The following is a 23,735-nucleotide window of genomic DNA, read 5'->3' as shown; positions in this document are numbered from 1 at the left end:
AGCTAGCCCCACCGCTCGAAGCCCGGCCCTGCGTCCGCCCCTCGCTCCTGAATAGCTGCAGCCAGCATCAAGTCCCGCCCCCACGCGCAAGCGCTGGGATTCGGTTGGCTAATGTGGCCATCGCTCTACGTACCTTCCCATACGCCCCCTAGGGCTATTCTTCGTGGAGTGTGAGGACTGGCTGAGAGTAAGGCAGGAAGTGGATGTTGATTGGGCGGGAGAGGAGCGAGCCGGCCGCGGTGAAATCGGGTACCGTGGGCGTGCGCGCTCTGGGGCGGGGCCCGCTCGGCCCGCTCGGCCCGCATTCCCGCGCCGTGTCGCCCTGGTGACTTAGTGGGCTAGCTGCCCGGCCTTTCAACGCAGCTCATTGGTCCTGCGCCCGCCTCGTCCCTTCCGCCCCTTCACCCCCATCCTCTCGTTCCGGAGCCGAGAGCCCGTGAGGGGTATCCGGGTGCCCTTCATTAAGGGGGCAGCTGGCAGCTGGCAGAAAGGGTGGGAGACCCGGTGGGCCCTCGGGACAAGCCATTTCCTCAGTACTGGACCCCGACGGGGCGCAGCTGGAACCCAGTCCGGGCCTGGTGTCTGCTGCACCGCTCCATGGAGCAAGGCGCCACCGTCGCCGCAGAGTCATGGCTCTGGGCCCAGGAGTCCACAGCCACTGCGTTACCCCACATAAAATACTATAAACCGAGGTTATTTCAACTTTTAATTTCCGATGTTTCCTGAAGTAAAATAGAAGGGCACAGAGACACTGACAGGATTGGAGAGAAAGGAGTGGTGTATAGTGGAAAGATTTAAAATAGACCACAAATTTTGTAACATTTTTAGCAGTTTTCAATATGCCGACAAACTAAGAAAATGAAAGTGGCCCACGGTGTTTTATTTTAGATCTCTGTAGGTCCTGTTCTGTCATCCATTTGTTTGGCTACCTAAAGGTTGACTCCTAGGCTGGAAAAAATTAGAATCGGTGTATCCTAGGAGCTAAATTTATTCCATCTTGTCTCCTTGTAAGGGGAAAGGAGGAGTCAGGATTTGGTGTTTGTGTGAGTACAGTGTTCTCCAACACTCATTCCCCAAATTTGTATAAGAGAATTTTGTTTTCCTGATTACATGGAGAAGTCGATTATCAGAATAATACTCTGTTCTGGGCTGTGAATAAAAGACGAAATGCTGTAGTACCTTTTGGGACAAATGCTAAGTGAATTAAGTTAGAAATTGAAAGACAATTAATTACCAGATGGTTTCACTCATTTGTTTAATATAAATAACCAAAGAAAAAGAACCAGTAAAACACAACAAAAATAACTCTTAGACTATGTGAAAGATATAGTGGGGGAGTGGGGAGGAAAGGGTGGAGTCTATGTCTGGGTGCCAAAGCCTAGGGCTGAAGATCCTGCTAATGATCCTTGAAGGTATTTTTTGGCTAAAGCATAAAGGTTTTCTTTTCTTTTAAGATTTACTTATTTTGCATGCAAGAAGTGGGGTACAGGCCAGAGGTGCAGGAGGGGAGGAGTGTGTGTCAGTGGATTCACCAGAGACAGAGTGGGTATGTAACAGGCAGACTGACTGAAATACACTGCTGAGAGGAGCAGCGGCGGAGACAGGAGAGGCCTGCTGCGCCCTATGGGTAGCCCCCCGCCATCCGGGCATCGAACTCGTGCTACAGAGGCTGCAGAGCTTCATAGTGCTGTCCTTAACCCCTTGTGCCACAAGGGAGGCCCTAATTTGGTATTCTTGTTGGGTTCTGGTTATAAGGAATGAACTCATTCCTTTTTTGATGAAAAAGAACCAGTAAAAAACCTGGAGAGAGGAAAAGGGGCACTGCCTAACTTTATGTCATTGGGAGCTGGGAATTGGCATGGAGGTTGTTCTTAGCTTTCAAAGTCACCTGGACTCTGTACATCTGCTCCATCCGCCCCACCCCCTCATCAGGCACTTGTACTCACTACCATTTTATGAGGTTTAACACACCTACCAGTTCCTCTTTACACATTGACCACTCAGTCCCAGGACCAACTGCAGTTCTTTATGTATTTGGGAGTATTGTATACTTCCAAACTCTCCTGCAGGTGTGGAATCTCCTCCCCACTGCTGGAATACAGTAGGCAAATGACCCACAGTATCCACTGGCTGCTGCCCTCTTATGCTAGTCTGCATGGATTACTCTTCAGGCACTGTCCTAGGATCTCCCTGTACTTCCTGCTGGATTTGGATCTCCCGTTTCCCAAATTAAAAAATTCAGTTTTATTGTACAGTTCCATGGTTTTGGTAAATGCATAGTACACATCATGTGACAACTCAATAAAAAAAGTACAGAACATCTCTAATTCCCTGGAAGTTTTTTCTTTCCCCCTGAAAACAAATCTGTCTTCTGTCACTACTTGCCATATCTTTTCTGACACCACTTCTGCCCATTCAATTTTGACACTACCCAGGACTGCAGCCTCTACAGTTTTCAGGGCTTAGTCCTGCAAGAGTGCCCCACCTCCAGATGCTAGTTACAATTAGGCTATCCAGGTGACCCACATATATGTCTATCTGATTTGAAATTTGGGGAGCTCCCGGGACCTTCCGCCCTTAGGTTCCATGATGCGCTGAAATAACTCACAGCACTCAGGAAAGCACTTTACTCACAATTACTGGATTATAAAAGGAAACAACTTGGGAACAGCCAAGTGGAAGACACACATAGGGCAAGGCAATGAGGGTGGGAGACAATGCGTGTGCAGAGCTTCCATGTCCTCTTTAGCGCGTTGGTGTGTGAGCAAGCCAGCAGCTCTCTGAACACTATTGTTAGGGTTTTTTAATGGAGATTCCCTTAGTAGGCATTACTGATCAAATCATTGACCACGGGTAATTGCACTGAGTCTCCAGCACCTCTTCCCTTCCTAGAGGTAGATGGTGAAAACACTTGGTTTGATTCCTCTTGCAATTAGCCCCCATCCTGATGCTTTCTAGGGCCCTATCAATAATCACTTTATGAGCACTAACTCAGGTGCGGTGGAAAGGGACTTATGAAGAATAAGAATGGCACTCCTATGGCTCAGGAAATTCCAAGGGTTTTAGGAGCTCTGTGGAGCCCAGAACAAAAACCAAATATATTTATATTGTACCACAATTCCCTATCAGCAATTTCCACTCAATTCCAGCCACCATGGTCGGGAAAAACTTAGCTGTTGTTACTATAGGTAAGTCTTTTCTAGAGTTTCATGTAAATAGAATACTTGGGTCTGTCTTCTTCCACACAAATACTGTTTTGAAATCCTAATCTATATTTTTTTAAAGATCTATTTATTTATGCATACAAGAACTGAGGTACAGGCCAGAGGTGCAGGGGGTGAGAGGATTCACCAGAGACCGAGTGGGGAGCAGAACAGGCAGACTGACTGAAATACATTGCTGAGGGGAGCAGCGGGCAAGACAGGACAGGTCTGCTGTGCCCTGTTGGTAGCTTCCTGGCCAGGGATCAAATTCAAGCCCTGGTGGCTGGTGATATCTTCATAGTGCTGACATTTAACCTATTGCACCACCGGGGAGGCCCCTAATCTATGTTTTTAATACTTATCAGTAATTCACTACTTTTAATTGTTGTGTAGTGCTCTATTGCATGAGTATGCCATCATTTGCTTAACAGAACAGACACTGGAAGAAATTATTTCTGGAAGTGCCGGGTCCTGCTGCCTGTCACTACACATGCCAAAGAGCAGAGACAGAAATTTAATGTAGAAGAAATGCTTTTATTGGGCCTCCCTGGTGGCACAAGGGGTTGAGCGCAGCACTGTGAAGCTATTCGCAACATCTGCAGCAGGAGTTCAATCCCCCAGGCGGCCAGGAGCTACCCACATGGCGCAGCAGACCTCTCCTGTCTTGCCTACTGCTCCCCTCAGCAGAGTATTTCAGTCTGCCTGCCTGTTCTGTTCCCCGCTCTGTCTCTGGTGAATCCTCTCACCCCCTGCACCTCTGGTCTGTACCCCAGTTCTTGTATGCATGTAGAGTAAGGTAAAAAGTATCAGGCTTTTCTGCCCTCCCGCCATTAGGATGGATGACGGAACCCTGTGGTCCTGAATGCATGCCTGATGGCGGGCACCTGGAATAGGGTGTGGGCCAATGTAGATGGGATTCACCATAGGCTAAGACTGGGCTTTTAAGGGCGGCATCATGGGGACACCAGTAGAAGCCAAGAACGAATGGAAGCCAAGAGAAGAAGAAAAGTAGAGAGAATGCCAGAGAGCCCAGATAGAGTGAGGATTTGCTGGGGGCTGGGAGGCTGCCAGCACCCCTGCCTGCCATATGCCTGGTAAATCTAAATAAAAGACCTGCAAAAGCCACTGAGGACTCTGACTCCTTTAACCAATCTGCTGGATCAGAAAACCTGCTTGGTGTCCTGTCCTGCCCTTTACAATGCATAAATAAATAAATCTTAAAAAAAAAAAAAAAACTTTAAAAAAAAGAAATGCTTTTATTGAGGCCTTCCTGGTGGCATAAGGGGTTAAGTCTCATCACTATGAAGCTATGGGCATTCACTGCAGCATGAATTTAATCCCCGGCCAGGAATCTACCCACATGGCGCAGCAGACCTCTCCTGTCTGGCCTGCTGCTCCCCTCAGCAGTGTATTTCAGTCAACGGGCCTGACCCAAACTCTTGTATGCATAAATTAATAAATCTTTTTTTAAAAAAATGCTTTTTTTTTTTTGTGGGACCCTCCCCGGCGGCCGGGGAACGAACCCGAACCGGCGCTGTAGAGGCTGCGGGCAGCCTCGCAGCCCAGCACTCAACCGCTGCACCACCAAGGGAGGCCCTAAAAAATGCTTTTATTTAGATAGTTGGCCAGTGATCTAAGAACAGTGTGCTTATGACCCTGAAGAAACTGTCCTGCCATCTCATCCTTGCTGGCTTTTTTATAATGAGTTAGATAGTCATAAGCAAACAGCCTGTCAGAACAGCCCATCACAGTAGATGTTTCTGTTATTCTTCACGTTCAGCCCCCAGAACTTATTATTATCTGCCTCCCACTTATCCTGACCCTACTAAATTCCACTCTGCTGATCCTGGTTTATTTCTGATGGTGTCAATGTCTGGCACTCCTTCTGGCATCAAAGCAAGAATTTTAGTTTAAAGAAAACAGATCATTAACCATGAAATGTGTCCATGCAGCCTCTGCTAGGTGTGCAGACCCTATAGTAGGTTTGGTGCCTTTCCCCTCCTCCCTAGTCCCTTATCAAAATCAGAACCACCTGTTTGTTCTCTTGGCAACAGACACCTGCCTGTTTCCAATCTAGGGATATAAAAACTGATGTGAACATGGTGTATAACTCTATAGACATTTTCAATTTTTTTCTTAATAACCAGACTTCTCCCTTTTTCTTAGTTTACTACCTCAATTGGTAGTTATATCCCCTTGTTGCTTACTGGAAAAGGTTGTGTACTAAATTTTGGTTTTGAAATCTTGCAAACTAAGTGCATTCATAATGAACCCCTCTATCCTACCTTCAGAGAGTTGTCTTTAACTTAACTGAAATATAATTTGCATGCAACAGTTTGCCAGTTATAAGTAAATTACTATAAATTATAGTACATTTATAGACTTCACAATCGAAAATTTTTAGATTTATTTATGTATACAAGAACTGGGGTACAGGCCAGAGGTGTGGAGTGGGGTGAGAGGATTCACCAGAAACAGACTGGGGAGCAGAACAGGCAGACTGACTGAAGTACACTGCTGAGGGGAGCAGCAGGCAAGTCAGAAGAGGTCTGTTGCGTCATGTGGGTAGTACCCTGGCCGGGGACTGAACTCGTCCTGCAGTGGCTTCGGATAGCTTCATAGGTTGCGTGTTAACTCCTTGCACCACGAGGAAGGCCCCATTTGTTTTCATTGCTGAATAGTATCCCATTGCATACATATACCATTTTCTTTTTTTTTTTTTTTTTTTAAAGATTTATTTATTTATTTATTTATACAAACACTGAGTACAGTCAGAAGCGCAGGAGGGTGAGAGAATTCACCAGAGCCAGAGCGGGGAGCAGAGCAGGCAGAAGGACCGAAGTACACTGCTGAGGGGAGCAGCGGGCGGCAGGAGAGGTCTGCGCGCCATGTGGGACCCTCCTTCGGTGGCCGGGGAGCAGCCGGGAATCGAACCGGCGCTGCAGAGGCTGCGGGCAGCTTCGCAACCAGCGCTCTATGGCTGCGCCACCAGGGGAGGCCCATATACCATTTTCTTTATCCATTGAACTGTTGATGAATATTTAGTTTTCAGTCTTTGGTTGTGATAGGTACTGCTGCTACGAATGGAATTTTTCTTCTTTTGGTTATTATGTAGTAGAATTGCTGACTTGCATGAGAAGTTTATGTTTAACTTTCTTGAGTGGCAGCTCTATATTATATTTCACTTCATTGTCTACACTTGCTAATGTCTGTCTTTTTAGTTATAGTCATTCCAGTGGATGAGTAGTGGTATTTCATAGTAGTTTGTTTCAAATCCAGTTACCCACTCTGAGAGTAAAGCTGTTCATTTGTCCCACCTATCCTGTCCTGATACAATTATCCTGCTGACCAAATTACAGGACTATGAGGAGCCCAGAGCAAAAGGCTATAGGGTCTCACTGTCCAAGTGTTCAGTTTTCATGGATAAGCTCTTCTAAATTTCTTGTTGCTTATTTTCCAGAGTCCTAATTTTTTTCTCTAATCTTTCTAAAAAATTTTACGTTACTATTTTCTTACAACATTGTTAACTGTTTAAATAGTATTTGATTTCTCCCCTGGGGTGCTGTCCCTGTTGTTCTGCAACCACTGCAGACCCAGTGATCCATCACCATAGTCCCTTGTGCTCTTCCCTCCCATTTTGACCGCTCCAACTCCCCCACCTGATCTATGGTCAGCTTGCTGGTTTTATTTTTTCCTGATAGTTTGTTTGGTTTCTCTATATTTCACATATAAGTGACACCACCTGATATTTATCTTTTTCCTTCTGACATTTCGCTTAGAACAATCCTTTCCAGCTCCATCCATGTTGTTGCAAATGACATAGGTTTATCTTTTTTGATCACTGAGTAGTATTCCATTGTGTATATATACCACATCTTCTTGATCCACTCATCTGTTTTGGGGCATTTGCTACTGAAAACAGTGCTGCAATAAATATGAGAGTAGGTTTCCTTTCAACTTAGTGTTTTTGGGTCCTTTGTGTATATTCCTAGGAATGGAGTCACTGGGACATATGATAGATCAATTTTTAGTGTTTTGAAAAAACTCCACACAGCTTTCCATAGTGGCTGGACTAGTTTACATTCCCATTAGCAGTCCAAGAAAGAGAGTTGCTTTTTCACCACATACTCACTAGCATTTGTTTCTGTCTTTTTTTTTTTTTTAATATGAACCATTCTGGTGTGAGGTGATATCTCATTGTAGTTTTGATATGCATTTCCCTGATGATGTGATGTTGAACATTTTTTCATATGTCTGTTGGCCATTTGCACTTCTTTGGAGAAGTGTCTATTTAGCTCTTCTGCCCATTTTTTGATTCGGTTATTTGATTTTGTTGAGTTGTATGAGCTCTTTGTAGATCTTCACTATCAGTCCCTTATCAGATACATGGTGTGCAAATATTTTCCAGTAGGGTGTCTCTTTTTGGCTTGGTTGCTGTCTCTTTTGCTGTACAGAAGCTTTTTAGTTTGATGTAGTCACAGATGTTTATATACTCCTTTGATTTTCTTGTTTCTGGATAAGAGTTCTCAACCATCTTTCTGAAGTTGATGTTATGAAGTGTTTTGCCTATATTCTGCTATATATTTTATGCTTTCAGACCTTACATCATAATCTTTCATTCATTCTGAGTTGATTTTTGTGTATGGTGTGAAATAGCCTAGCTTCATTCCTTTGCATATGGCAGTGCAGTTTTCCCAGCACCATTTATTGGAGACATTTTCCCTGTTCCAGTGTATATTCTTTGCTCCTCTGTCATACATTAGTTGAATGTATATGTGTAGTGTTATTTCTGGGCTTTCAATTTCATTCCATTGGTCTATATGTCTGTTTTTGTAAAATATCATGCTATTTTTATTTTTTTTTTAGATTTATTTATTTATTTATACAAGCACTGGGTACAGTCAGAAGCGTGGGAGGTTGAGAGAATTCACCAGAGCCAGAGCCGAGAGCAGAGCATGCAGACTGACGAAGTACACTGCTGAGGGGAGCAGTGGGCAGCAGGAGAGGTCTGTGCGCCATGTGAGACCCTCGACCGGTGGCTGGGGATCAAACCAGCGCTGCAGAGGCTGCAGGCAGCTTCACAATCCAGTGCTCAACAGCTGCGCCACTGGGGAGGCCCCCATGCTATTTTTATTATTATGGCTTTGTAGTAGTTTGACATCTGGGAGTATAATGCCCCCATTCTCCTTTTTAGTGAGGAGAGCTTTGGGCATTTGGGCTTTTTGTGATTCCATATGAATTTCAGCAATATTTGTCCATTTCCTTAAAGAATGCCATTGAGGGCCTCCCTGGTGCTGCAAGGGGTTAAGCACTGCACTATGAAGCAATCCTCAGCCTCTGCAGCACAAGTTCGATCCCCGGCCAGCCAGAGAGAAACCCACATGGTGCAGCAGACCTCTCCTGTCTCACCCGCTGCTCCCCTCAGCAGTGTATTTCAGCAGTCTGCTCCCCTCAGCAGTCTGCCTGTTCTGTTCCCCACTCTGTCTTTGGTAAATCTTCTCACCCCCCACATCTCTGGCCTGTACCCCAGCTCTTGCATGCATGCATAAATAAATAAATCTTTTTTTTTTTTTTAAAGAATGCCATTGAGTAAACCAAATAGAAAGCCCGAAAATAAAGCCACACAAATATGGACAGCTAATCTTTGACAAAGGAGCAAAGAATATGCAATGGAGCAAGGACAGTTTGTTCAATAAATGGTACTGGGAAAACTGGACCACCACATGCAAAAGAATGAAACTAGGCCACTACCTCTCACCATGCACAAAATCAACTCAAAATGGATAAAAGAACTAACATAAGATCTGAAACCATAAAATATATAGAAGAAAATATAGGTAAAACACTACAAGACATACATCTCAGTAACATCTTTAAAGACTCATGACCCAAAGCAAAGAAAGTCAAGGAAAAGATAAACACCTGGGATTACATCAAACTGAAAAGCTTCTGTACAGCCAAAGAGACATTAACCAAAACAGAGACACTCCACTGATTGGGAAAAAATCTTTGCACTCCATTCAACTGATAAGGGACTGATCACAAAGTATACAAAGAACTCACATGACTCAACAAAAACAAAGTAAAGAATCCAGTCAAGAAATGGGCAGAAGAACTTAAAAGATACTTTTCCAAAGAGGAAATGCAAATGGCCAACAGGAACATGATAAAATGTTCAACAGCTCTTATAATCAGGAACATGCAAATCAAAACCACAATGAGATACCACCTTCCACCAGTAAGAATGGCACATACCAAAAAACTAGCAACAACAAATGTTGGCGAGGATGTGGTGAAAAAGGAACACTCCTACATTGCTTGTGGGAGTGCAAATTGGTCCAACTACAATGGAAAGCTGTCTGGAGGTTCCTCAGCCTACTAAAAATGGAGCTACCATATGACCCACCAATTCCACCCCTAGGGATCTACCCAAAGGACACAAAAACATTGATTCAGAAGAATACCTGTACCCCTCTGTTTATTGGAACATTATTTATATAGGTAAGAATTGGAATCAACCCAACAGCCCAATAATTGATGACTGGATCAAGAAGATGCGGTATACATACATAATGGAATACTATTCAGCTATCAAAAAAGATAAACTCATGCCATTTGCAGCAACATTGATGGAGCTAGGAGGAGTTATGCTCAGTGAAATGTCAGAAAAAAAGAAAAATATCAGATGGTTTCACTTATAGGAGGAATATAGGGAAAACAAATAAGACATCAGGGAGAAAAATAATAATACAAAACAAAAACAGACAATTATAAACCAGAGACATCCTGCAGGGGAGGAGGAGGGAGCAGGAAAGGAGGAAGGTAGGGAGGAGCACAGGGGACTAAGGTGATGGGCACGGGTGTATTTGTGGAGGAAATTCTATGGGGACTACACCTGAGGGGGGGACAAAAAAGCAAACGTTGCTTAAAAATGAACAGTGGGGTCTCCCTGGTGGCGCAAGGGGTTAAGCACTGCATATGAAGCAATCTGCAGCCTCTGCAGCAGGAGTTCAATCCCTGCCTGGCCAGGGAGAAACCCACATGGCAGCAGACCTCTCCTGTCTCTTTGGCTGCTCCCCTCAGCAGTGTATTTCCTCAGTCAGTCTGCCTGTTCTGTTCCCCACTCTGTCTCTGGTGGATCCTCTCACTGCCCCCGCTCCAGCACCTCTGGCCTGTACCCCAGGTCTTGTATGTATGCATAAATAAATAAATATTTTTTAAAAATAAAATAAAAATGAACAATGATGTAAAAAAAATAATAAAGGACAATAAAAAAAAGCTGATAAAACAGCCTGATAAAATAAAAGAAAAAGAATGCCATTGAGTTTTTAATTGAAATTGCATTGAATATGTAAATTCCTTTGGGTAGGATGGCTATTTTAATAATGTTGATCCTTGAGCAGGGAATGTCTTTCCATTTCTTTGTGTCTCCTTCTATTTATTTTACAGTGTTCATAATTTTTCTTGTACAGGTCTTTTAGCTCCTTTGTTAGGTTTATTCCCCGGTATTTAATTTTTTTGGTAGAATTGTAAATGAGGTTTTCTTAATTTCCTCCTCTTCAGGTTGATTAGTTTGCATATAAGAAGGCAACTGATTTTTGTGAACTGATTTTGTAACGTGCTGCTTCACTGGTTTGTTGTTTTAATTCACAAGGTGGGTAGACTCTGAAACATACAGAGGACAGATACTGGAGAAGGGTATGCTTGCTTCTCAGGGTTGGACTTGTGTTAGGGTCTTGGGTGACACGGGAGGAGACACACAGAGAAGAGACATGTAGAGACACTGGAAGAGTCACACGGATGAGAGACCTGTTGGGAGGCTGACAATGGCAGCTGTTACCTTGATTTGTACTTTGATTTTGCTCCTTTCATTCCAGACTTGTCTAGCCCCTTTTGCCCCTTCAGCAGGTGTCTTAGACTTGTGGCAAGCTTTCAGGCTTCAGCAGCTCTGCTTCAGGCTAACCTTCTTTGGTTGGATATTTACTCATGAGGAGATGGGTAATTTTGGGTATTTTATTGGAAAATTATTATCCTTTCTCTTCTCTCTTCCTATGCACAGTTCTTTTATGTATGCTTTGTCTTTGTGCACATGGATGACTGGACCCCTTTAGAGCATGCAAGTCTGAGGGACCCTGGGGTCCCCGTTGGTCATGTGATAACACTATAAATGAAAATGAGCTCAAAATGGAGTACATGTTTTTTAAAAGCATTTAAAAGAATATGCATTTCAAGAAATATTAACTATTATTCTAAGTTGGAGTACACATTTTAAAGCTAAAACCATAAAATTCCCAGGCATCCCTGGTTGTACAAAGGGTTAAATGTCAGCACTATGAAACAATCCGCAGCTACTGCAGCACGAGTTCAATCCCCGGCCAGGGAGCTACCCACATGGCACAGCAGACCTCTCCTGACTTGTCTGCTGCTCCCCTCAGCAGTGCATTTCAGTCAGTCTGCCTGTTCTGTTTCCCACTCTGTCTCTGGTGAATCCTCTCACCCCCCGCACCTCTGGCCTACACCCTAGCTCTTGATGCATAAATAAATAAATCTTATAAAAAAGAATTATAAAACTCCCAGTTTGGCAAAGATTCTTAAATATGACACCAGATACATAAACTGCAAAAGAAAAATATTGATAAATTAGATTTTATCAAAACTGAAACCTTTTCTCTAAAAGGCAAGGTACATATTTGCAAAACATATACAACAAAGGAGTTTTACCTAGCATTAAAGAACTCTTATTCAATGAGACAATCCAGTTTAAAAAAAAAAAATGAGCAAAAGACTAACTTCACCAAGAGGGTAAAGATTAGCTCATGAAGAGATACTTCACATCATTAGCCATTACAAAAATTAAAACTAAAACTACAATTTAGATACTTATTCCAGTAGAATAAGTAAAATTTAAGAGGTTTACTACACTAAGTGTTGGTAAATATGTGGAAGAATAGAAACTCCTTCACTACTGTAGGGATGCAGAGTAACCATTCTGGAAAAAAGACTGGGAGGTAGCATCACAAAAAGATCAACATATACGTAACACCTGACTTAGTCATTCTACTCCTAGGTGTTTGCTCAGGAGAAATGGAAGTATATGGCCAGATTTGTACAGAGATGTTCATGGCAGCTTAACATGGAAGAGTCCCCAAGTTGGAAATGGCTCACATTCCCATCAAATTTGGTGGATGACATAGCTATACAATGGAATATTTCTCATTAATGAAAAGGAATGAATTACTAATACAACATGAATGAATCTCAAAATAATTTGCTCCAAGAAGCGCACGTGTGTGTACATACTAAATAATTTCATTTACAGAAAATGCAAACTAATCTATAGGGATGGAAGCAGAACATCTGAAGGTAATGGTTACCTTCATCATCTTGATTTGGGTGATTTCCTACATGAAATGGTCAAAACACATCAAGTTGTATATTATAAGTAGTTTATCTGGGGCTCCCTGGTGGCACAAGAGTTTAAGACGCAGCACTATGAAGCTGTCCGCAGCCGCTGCAGCACTAGTTCCATCCCCAGCTGGCCAGGGCGCTATCCACATGGCACAGCAGACCTCTCCTGACTCGCCCGCTGCTCCCCTCAGTGTATTTCAGTGGATCTGCCTGTTCTGTTCCCCACTCTGTCTCTGGTGAATCCTCTCACCCCCACATCTCTGGCCTGTACCCCAGTTCTTGTATGCAGAAATAAATTTTAAAAAAATAAGTAGTTTATCAATTATACCATAACAAAACTGTTAAAGTTTCCCATGAAGTCATGCTGTAACTGGCTCCCCCACAAGTTGTGAACTCCCCTAGAGCTGGCTCTACCTTTTGAAGGGTCATAGGGAGGCTACATTAAATGGGAGACCCCAGAAGATCTGGCTTCTGGGGACTGGAATGCCAAATAGAGGTGAAAGCAATCAAATGGATGTGTCTGGCAAAGAGGGCTGACTTCCTTCCTCTGCCTAAACACATGGTGCTTGTCCTTCAAACAAGCTGTTTCTACCTGCTTCTAGAGAGCCCACCCCCATATTTATGTAGCTGGGTCTCCTCATCCATCAGGTCTTCGCATGTCAAGTGCCTTCACTAAGCACCACATTTAAATTAGTTCCTGCCCTTCCTTCTGTCTAAAGTTGCTGTTATGTTATGATACCCTCATTTCAGGTATCACTATCAGAAATCCTTCATGACTTAGTTGTTTCCTTTTTGTATTGTCTCCCTTCCTCTAGTCTATTGGCACGTCATGGATTACTTTATTGATGGTACACTCCCCTATTGGTGCCTTAAATGTTGGTTGATAACTCACAGCAACCCCTGGCAATGATCCACTGAAACAGGGCATAGGTACAAATGACTGTTCTCCTGTGATAAGACCTAATTCTGTGGTGTGATTTCTACCCAGTTCCTTGTGGGATTGGGTTTGAGTTAGTATTCATTTGATGGCACACTCTTGCTATAGATTTTTTTCCCCCTGTCCTGTGAGGCTTCTCCCTTCTCCTGGACGCACTTCCCTAATAAATCATTTGAATCAAGAATTCTCTTCAGTGATGCACACCTGAAACTTACATAATATGAATAATGAAAGGTGACTTTCTTTGATTTTAAAAAGAAAATGAAAAAGCACACAAGAATGCTGATCTTTGCTTCTAGGGAAACTAACCATAACATCCTGTATTAGCTGCAGAGGGGCTACCTTGTTTTCTACTTAGGACAGCCCCTCTTCACCAAGAATGATAGCTTAATGAGCAAATATTTTCTTCATTTCCTTCAAAGAGCACTTCAAACACAGTAGGCACTCAATGAGTCTATCTATAGGGACTATTTAATTATTAATTTATTTTACATATTTTTACATCATTTTTCACTTTTGTACAATGTATACATTTTTTTTTCTCAAGATTTATTTATGCATACAAGAACTGGGTACAGGCTAGAGGTGCGGGAGGGTGAAAAGACTCACCAGAAACAGAGTGGGGAGCAGAAGAGGCAAACTGACTGAAAACATTGCAGAGGGGAGCAGCGGGAGAGACAGGAGAGGCCTGCTGCATCATGTGGGTATCTCCCTGGCCAGCCCCGGGATAGAACTAGTGTTGCAGAGGCTGCGGATAGCTTCATAGTGCTGTGCTTAATCCCTTGCACCACCAGGGAGGCCCACAATGTATGCATTTTCATCTTGATTATAGTCACCTGTGAACCACCACCATTCTCCCCTGTGCTGTTCCCACCCATTTTGATCCTATTCCCCTCTCCCCACCCCCTGCAGAATGTCTCTGGTTTATAGTTGTCTGTTGATTTTGATCTTTACTTTATAATTACTTTTCTTTTCCTGGTCCCTTATTTGGATCCTCTACATTCCTCCTATAAGTGAAACCATCTGATATTTTTTTCTTTCTGGGTTATTTCACTGAGCATGATCCCTTGTAGCTCCATATATCTTGCTGCAACTAGCATGAGTTTATCTTTTTGATTGCTGAGTAATATTCCATTGTTTATATACACCACATCTTCTTGATCCAGTCATCTATTTTTGGGCATTTGGGCTGTCTATAGCTTACCTATTGTAAATAGTGCTGCAAAAAACACAGGGGTGCAGGTGTCCTTTGGATTAATGTTTTTATGTCCTTTGGGTAGATACCTAGGAGTGGAATGGCTGTATCATATGGAAGCTCCATTTTTAGCAGATTGAGGAACCTCCACACAGCCTTCCATAGTGGTTGGACCAGCTCGCATTCCCACCAGCAGTGTGGGAGAGTTCCTTTTTCTCCACATACTTGCTAACATTTATTGTTGCTTTTTTTTTTTTAATATGTGCCATTCTTACTGGTGTAAGATGGTATCTCATTGTGGTTTTGATTTGCATTTCCCTTATTACAAGTGATGTTGAATATTTTTTCATATGCCTATTGGCCATTTGCATTTCCTCTTTGGGGAAGTTTCTTTTTAGCTCTTCTGCCTATTTTTTGACGGGGTTATTTATTTTGTTTTTTGTTGAGTCTTGTCAGCTCTTTATAGATTTTTGTGTATTTTTCAGTATTGTGTGCAAAATTTTCTCCCAGCCAGTGGGGTGTCTCTTTGTTTTGGTTAATGTCTCTTTTGCTGTAGTACAGAGACTATTTTATAGCTCAGCTATCAGCTCCCCGTCTGTCCTGTGCTGGCACAGCCTATAGGCATTGTGAGTCACAGCTGATGGACAGCAGCTGGGAGGTTCAGAAATGAGGCCAGGCTTGGAAGAGCAGCTCAGCACCTGCAACACATCCTCCAGGTGAGACACAGTACAAAATGAGGATCATTGGGGAAGGGTCCTCTGGAAAGATGCAACCTCAAGGGTAAACCCAGTCGTGTTTTGGGGCCTTCTGCCCCAAAGGAGGGTACCATCCACCATCTGCCCACATGCTCTTAGTGAGGAATTAGCATGTGCTAAATTAATGAAGACTTGACAGAGAGAACCCTGCCCCAGAGTTCATTCCCTCTTTGTCCCCCAAGGAAGACAAAGACATAATCCCCTTTCTCACACAACAGAATGGGCTGGGGAGGGGCAGGTATGGGACTGGATTTAATTTAATTAAATTAATTTAATTAAATTAATTTAAATTAATTTAAATTTAAATTAATTCTTTTTAAATTAAAAAGAATTTAATTTCCTTGAGAATGTACTCTGTTTGGGACAGAAGTCATGTCTAGTCTGCACACGTGATCTCAAGCATAGATCCTAGCCAATGGCACATGTCCCCCGAATGTCACTGAGCACACTGGACAGTGATCCCTACCTATCTGGTTTCTCAGTTGGACTGGAGAATTTTAAGGCATAGACTGTGCTAGGAACCCTGCCCAGATCAGGGACCTGGCACAAAGCAGGTGCCAGTTCAAGTCTGTAAAACAACTGATTAGAAGAGTAATGCTGTCCTCATGCTAGACAGCCTACCAGGTTGTTTTCAGAACCCAGATGTAGCCCTGGTTCTGTAATTCTTCAGCAGATCCCTCTGACCCACTGAGTCAAAACTTCTAAGCCTGCCTGTTCAGCACCCTTACAGAGTGCCCTGATCCCCTTTCCCAGCTTCCTCTTCCACTAATCCCAGCTGAGTATACAACACCAACCCTATCCCAAAGCCCTTCACTCACATATGGACCATGCAGGCCTTGCCTGGCTCTTTACTCTGCCTATAGGCGGTCCGTTATCCACCAATTCACCTGCCAAAGTCCTGCGCATCTTCTAAGCATCTACTTGTCTCTGCTATCTTTCCCTCCTCTCCCGGCAGCCCACAACCCTTTCCAGAGGTCGCCTAGTGCTCAGAGCGGGGCCTGACTCTGGATGATCATTAAGGAAGATAGGTCCGGGGAGACTGCCGCTAGTCTGAGTTTGCAGGGATAGATTCCTTGGTGATCAGCAGAGGGTTAGCGCTGACGGTCAGTCACAAGGCTCAGCCTTGTCCACCAAGTCTCGCAATTTAAGGGGGCAGCCTATACCCAGCAAGTACACTAGACTCTTTGTTCCTCAGCAGTTTCCGAGGGTCGCCTTCATCATTCAGGACACCCGGGCTCCCGAAGCAAGGGCACAGTCCCCATCTCCTGCGTGCTCGCAATCCGCCCGAGCGCCCGACTAGGCCCATCTGCCCTCGCACTGGACGTCTACGGGTGCCTGGCCTCGGGCCAAGCCTGCCGCCTATGGGAGCAGCTGCGGCAGTTCTGGGCCGACCACTTCTCGCGGCGCTTTTCTCCACGGCGCCCGCCGCTGCGCCGCATCTCCTCCATGTCCACCTTCTACCTGCTGGACCACCGGACGCGCCAGGCCGAGCTGGGCCTCAACTACGGCGCACCGCGCACGCGTCTCAGCGATGAGGCCTTCGTGTTCCGCCGCGGCCAGTGGCGGGCGGAAGGGCAGCCGGGGCGCTCGCCCACCGTAGCGGGCTGGAAGACACAGCTGCAGCAGGCCAAGGGCCAGGTGCTACTGGAGGAGAACAACTACCTGAAGCTGCAGCAGGAACTGCTCATGGACATGCTGACCGAGACCACGGCGCGCATGCACCTGCTGGAGAAGGAGCTCGACACCGAAGCCAGCCCGCCCCCCGCAGCGCGCACCTGGCAGGGCAAGATGCGCAGGCGCCAAGGCGCGGGCGGCGTGCTCATGATCGAGTCGCGCGCTCTGGAGTCGCGGTGACGTAATAAAACCCTGCGGCGCCTGCGCACCTCACTCCTAGCCGCCCGTCGGGGTCCGTTCGTCCGGAGCGGCGGCGGCGGGCCTGCGGCGCGGAAGCTCAAGGGAGGGGCGCGCCGCGTGCCGTCGGGCGACGGCGGGAGGCTTGTGTTCGGCCCGCGGGGAGCGCGGAGAGCGCCTCAGGCAGCAGCCCGCAGCACCCTGGTCAGGGCTGCCAGGCTGTGGCCCTCTCGGCCCGAGCGAGTAGGGGCGAAGTCCGGGAGCCCGCGAAACCTGGGCGCTCAGGTCTGGAGGGTGCCCTGAGGCGGGCGGGGCGGGGTTTCGGTCTAAGTTCAGGTTGAGTGTATTTTGCGACCAGGAGCCTGTTCCCCCGAAAGAAGCTTTGAGCTCTGCCTCCCCTGCTGGCTGTGGGGCCTTAGGCGAGTAGCTTCTCGGTTACAAGCTTTTTTCCGAGGCATAGAATGAACGGCCTGTCTGACAAACAAGCACTCTCCAGAGCTAATCCTGTACACTGATTGAATTTGTTCGGCCCACGTTTAAGATTTTGTTTTAGTTGCCGACGTTGAAGAATTTACAAGCTTCACATTAAAAAATCCGTATTTCCTGCGCCCTCTAAAAAAAGCAACAACCCTGCTTCCTCGAAAAATGAAGGCTTGGCCGACCTGGACGTCATTCTGTTCAGCAGCACTTGCCTCCAAATCAACTGTGTCTAACCTCCTGGTCAGCTTTCCTAAATCCTTAGGTGTCTCTTTTGTGTCACGTATTAGATTGTTCTAGACCGGTATGGTGTTCTCTCCCGGAACATGGGGAGTCTGGTTTCTGCTCCCCATCTCACTCCCCCCACAACACACACAAGGTTTTATATTAGGTGCTAGAGGGAGTGTGTTGTACTTATGAGTGACGTGAATTCACAGCAAAGGTGAGGACACCGGTCCTGACAATCTACAACCTTTCCCATGGAATGTGGACAGGCCATTTCACCATACATCGCCCATAGGACTGGGGCCCATTTCCCTAGGGCCTTGTGCAATTTGTGAGACAATGTGGGTGTTCTGCCTCAGCCTAACTTGCTTTCAGGAGCTGACTAGGACCTACTAAAGTATGCCTTAATTTATTGAATCAGCAAAACGACACAAAGCATGTTATTAGGCTTCCAAATGTTTCTTTTCGGTAGTACTCTTACCCGTTAACAATTCTTACATTAATATACATTAAAATTTTTTAGGTAGTTATGATGGTGGCAAGGTATAGTCTTTTAAAATAACCAAGTAGGAAAATAAAAATATTCAGAAAAGGAAATGAAAAGGTAATCAATTAGCACACAAGAAAATAATCAAAAGAAGGTACTATTGCAGAAACCATACTGAGAAGTCAGACACACAAAGGATAGTGTATTGTATCTTTGTATGGATCCACTTATATGAAATATCCACATGAGGCAAAACAATAGAAACAGAGCAAAGTGGTGCTTACCAAGGGTTGGGGAATTCTGGAGAAGAGAGTAACCACTTAACAGGTGTCAGGTTTCCTTTAGGGTTATGAAAAATGTTTTAGAAATATAGCAGTGATGGTTGCGCAACACTGTGAATGTACTAAAAAGCCTCTTAATTATATACTTCAAAATGGCACATTTAGGGCCTCCCTGGTGGCGCAAGGGATTAAGACGAAACCTATGAAGCTGTCCACAGCCACTGCAGCATGAGTTCGATTCCCGCCCAGGGAGATAACCACATGGTGCAGCAGATCTCTCCTCTCAATTTGTCTCACAAATTGCACAAGGCCCTAGGGAAATGGGCCCCAGTCCTATGGGCGATGTATACTGCTCTGCTCAGCAGTATATTTCACTCAATCTGCCTATTCTGTTTCCCACTTGGTCTCTGGTGAATCCTCTCACCCCCCACACCTCTGGCCGTTGCCCCAGTTCTTCTATAAATAAATAAATAAACCTTTAAAAAAAAGTCACGTTTTATGTATATTTTTCCACAATAAATGGATACTTTTTTAAAGGAGGAAAATGCTTTACATAAAAACATGATGTAGGGCCTCCCCTGTGGTGCAGCGGGTTGAGTGTAGCGCTGTGAGGCTCACCGCAGTCTTTGAAGCGCAGGTTCGATTCCCAGCCAGCCAGGGAGATACCCACTTGGTGCAGCAGACCTCTCCTGTCTCACCTGCTACTCCCCTCGGCAGAGTTTTTGGTTGTTTGCCTGTTCTGCTCCCGGCTCTGTCTCTGGTGAATTCTCTCACCCTCCCATGCCTCTGGTCTGCACCCTGGTTCTTGTATAAATAAATCTTTTTTAAAAATGATGTAGGGCCTCCCGGTGGCGCAGCAATTGAGCGCTGGGTTGCGAAGCTGCCCGCAGCCTCTGCAGCGCCGGTTCGATCCCCGGCTGCTCCCCGGCCACCAGAGGAGGGTCCCACATGGCGCGCAGACCTCTCCTGCCGCCCGCTGCTCCCCTCAGCAGTGTTCTTCGGTCCTTCTGCCTGCTCTGCTCCCCACTCTGACTCCGGTGAATTCTCTCGCCCTCCCGCGCTTCTGACTGTACCCAGTGCTTGTATAAATAAATAAATAAATCTTAAAAAAAAAAAAAAAGTGGATGTCCTTGTTTTAAAAAAATAAAAATAAAAATAAAAATGATGTAAAAGCTGTATGTGGTGTGGGGAAATAGCAAGACTCATAAAAAATGCCTCCCTGGTGGCGCAGGCAGTTGAGTGTCGCACTGAGAGGCTGTCCGCAGCCTCTGCAGCACAGCTTTGATCCCAGCCGGCCGGCCCACGAGAGTCCCACATGGCACAGCAGACCTCTCCTGTCTCACCCACTGCTCCTCTCAGCAGTGTATTTCGTCAGTCTGCCTGTTCTGTTCCCAGCTCTGTCTCTGGTGAATCCTCTTACCCTCCTGCGCATCTGGCCTGTACCCTGGTTCTTGTATAAAAATAAATAAATCTTTAAAAAAAAGAAATGCCTAAAGTTTAGGGAATGTTGTTTTGGCCAAACTGCTTGAAAAATAGTTCTAGGATAAAGAAAATTGTGTGCCTACCAGACCAGCAGCAGGCAGGCAGGGAGCCCCATGCTTAAGGAAAGGCATCCATGTGGATAAAGAGCCCGGATTAAATGGGGCAGGAAGGTATTTTAAGATATTTGACTTCGTTCTTTCTATTCTGGAATTTCACCTGCTCACTGAGGCAGCCAAGCTCATTGCCCCAGGATGGGGGGATGTGATAGAGCAGAAAGCAGGAATAAAGGAGTCTTTGTGACTTCCACCTCCTGCAACTTTAAACCCTTTGGGGAACAGCTTTGCAAAAAAATATTTTTGGACTTGTGAAGGGAAGTCAAAAGTCTGTAGATTTATCTACAGTGAGAGGAAAGATGAAATGGGAGTAGATATCCTGGTAGGTCTACCATCTCGGGAAAAATCCCTTCTTGATCCTACATTCCCTTCCAGCTGCTGCCTTTCTCTGTTTCTTAGACCTAAACTCCAAAAAAGTTACTTATGTTCACTGTCTCCAATTCTTCCCTCTTAGCTCTTAATGCTCAGTTTTTGATTTCTCAGCCAGCCCCCCACCCTCCCCACTCTCCTCAGCCTTCTCTTGCAAGGGGGTCCTGAATAGGACTGAATAGTTTTTTTCTAACTGTCCATCCTCCTCTTGGTCCATCAGCAGCAATTCAAGCCATTAACCTCTCCTCCTCTTCTCAGCACTGTCTTCCTTTGGTTTCTACGGCTCCACATTCTTCTGATTTTCCTCATACCTCAGCTGTTCCATCTTAGCGTCTTACTGATTTCACTTTCTTCAGGTCTCTACTTGAATGTGACCTCTATAGTGAGGTCTTCCATAATGACTCTAAGAAAGTGTGCCCTGGGCCTCCCTGGTGACACAGGAGGTTAAGACACAGCACTATGAAGCTATCCGCAGCCACTGCTGACCCAAATGGTGCAGCAGACCTCACCTGTCTGGCTTGCTGCTCCCCTCAGCAGTATATTTCAGTAGATCTGCCTGTTCTGCTCCCCACTCTGTCTCTGGTAAATCCTCTCACCTCTCCCCCCAGTCTCTGGCCTGTACCCCAGCTCTGGTATGCATAAATAAATAAATCTTAAAAAAAAAAAAGCATGCCCCTCCCAAACAACTTATGCCCCTGTCCTGCCCTTGTTTTCTAGTGTCTGTCACCACTTTATAATGCTGCTGTATGTTTTATTTATCATCAGTCTTACCTCCCCCACCCCTGTAAATGTAAACTCCATAGGGGTTTTTTTTTTTGTTCTGTTCTCTCCTCAGTGTAGAAAAGTACTTAACATTTGTTAGGTACTATCCTATTATTTCTAGAATGAACAAAGGTCCACAAGAACCAGGCATTTGAATCCCATAGAAGCAGATTTCTGATCCCCTAGGAGCAGGGAAGTTATAGTAGATACTTTTGGAATTTTGAGTTACATCTGATCAATCCACCTCTGATTTAGCCCCAGCTATTGTAGATGGCTCTGTTTATACTGCCAGTATCTCATTTCAGGTGCTTATGTGAGTTTCTTTGCTACTTTTTTTTTTTTTCCTTCAGGTCTTTCCCCTAAGCCTCTGAAGATTTTTCCACCCACAGGACCTGGGAATGCAAAGGCAACCTTCTGCCATACGGGACAGATGTCAGAGTACCCTTTGTTGAATTTTCTTGCTGACTGTGTCAGTCTTCCCACTCCCTTCTACCAAACAAACTATCCACATTGTAAGTTCTAAACTCAGGCTGTGTTTTGGAGGGCAGAACAGATTCAAGCTAAGGCATTCAGTAGGAAGTAGCAGAAGAAGGCTGATTATAGGGATGGGGATCTAAAACTAGATCACTCTGGGCCTTCCTTGTGGCACAAGGGATTAAGAGAAGCTATCCGCAGTGCGTGTTTGATCCCCTGCCAGGGAGCTGCCCACATGGTGTAGCAGGCGTCTCCTGTCTCGCCGTCTGCTCCCCTCAGCAGTGTATTTCAATCTGCCTGTTCTGTTCCCCACTCTGTCTCTGGTGAATCCTTTCACCCCCCGTACCTCTGGCCTGTACCCCAGTTCTTGTATGCATAAATAAATAAATCTTAAAAAAAATAAAACTAGATCACTCACTTAAGACTCTACTTTTGGGGATCATTTCTGTAGTTTGGTAGTAAATCTAGGTCATTCACCATTCAGAAGGTGACAAAGCCCTCCCACTACTGTAGGTGAGTGGGATAATGATAACAACCCCTGGTGTCCTGAAGCAGATTTTTACCTTTGGTAGATTATAGTAAGATAGATGTTGAAGGAAAAGCTTAGTTTATGCAGTAGCTTTGGTACTTGGCAGATAAGGAGGCAGCTCTAATTACAAGGATTATGGAACTGGCGAACTTTTCTAAACTACCTTAGAAGCTTTGAAGAATGAAAGGCTCAAGTTAGCTCACTCAACTTGGAGCATGCTGTGAAAGCTAGAAAGTCTCTTAAGGCAACCTGTAAAGAAATCCTCACTTCTGTGACCAGGAGCAGAGCATGCTGAAAATGAGGCCCAAGGTGTAATCATAAGGGTAGCAGGACTGCAGAAAAGACCTGTGTATCCTCATGAGTTTTCCTGTATTAATTGGGCCTTTAAAGGGAATAAACTGGACCAGAGGCCTGGCATGGGGATGTATGGGTGTATATACTGAAGAACCTTGAGCCCCCAGAGTCCGTGGCACCCTTCTTGCCAGCAGCAGTTGATTCTTTCCCTTGATAAAGAACATCCTCAGTTTGCCTAAAGACCTGAGGTGAATAATTTATAAGATGATGCTAATCCTCAAGATCCATCTCCTTTCATGCCTCCAGACCAGTAACTAGGCTCAGCTCTCAGCATAGCCCAAGAAATGAAAGACAATCCCAAAATAGCTCAATCACCCATTAAGCTGCAGGACATGTCTAACAGCAGGACCTGGGAGAATGTGTGGGAGAGGACCCTGAAGCTACCACACAGGGGTACATGATGGGTAAGACTGGTTAGGGAGTTAATTGTTAGGGAGTGTTTCTCATCTCTCAAGATTGAAAGTCCTGCCAAGAACCCCTGCAGCTTGTCCTAGTGTGCCACTAGATGACTCCAAAACTTGGACATGATGGTGGCATAATTAATGAATTGCCTTGGCTGAACTTTAAAGAAGGGGCCCAACGCTCAAGGAATTGGAGGTGTTACAATGGGAGAGACCAGATGATTTGCCATTGACTCTTCTCAGGAGGTTACTCTCTTCGCCAAGGCACAAGGGAATGTGACAGGAGGCATTGGTATCATTGGCATCATTGTTGGTGGCTCTCCTCTGTTAGCCAGGGTTGGCAGCAGGAACTGCTGCCCTGGAACTAGGCTCCTTAGGGCCATTGGGGAGGATAAGATTTCAATCATTCTGGAGAGTGGTGATTACCCATCA

At 45.1% G+C, this 23,735-nt stretch overlaps 1 protein-coding gene across 1 annotated transcript; it reads left to right on the top strand.

The window, feature by feature from the left end:
• The first annotated feature begins 12,545 nt into the window (after positions 1-12,545).
• On the top strand, positions 12,546-17,352 carry CBY3 (chibby family member 3). The gene is made up of 3 exons (XM_037500774.1): positions 12,546-12,566; positions 15,420-15,459; positions 16,697-17,352. The coding sequence occupies exons 1-3, from the start codon at positions 12,546-12,548 to the stop codon at positions 17,350-17,352; spliced, it is 717 nt and encodes a 238-aa protein (XP_037356671.1).
• The last annotated feature ends 6,383 nt before the right edge of the window (positions 17,353-23,735 follow it).

Source organism: Talpa occidentalis, unplaced genomic scaffold (genome assembly GCF_014898055.3).
Source record: "Talpa occidentalis isolate TD23 unplaced genomic scaffold, MPIMG_talOcc4v2.1 talOcc4.9, whole genome shotgun sequence".
Classification (NCBI taxonomy): Eukaryota; Metazoa; Chordata; class Mammalia; order Eulipotyphla; family Talpidae; genus Talpa; species Talpa occidentalis.
This window is presented reverse-complemented; position numbering and strand designations above follow the sequence as displayed.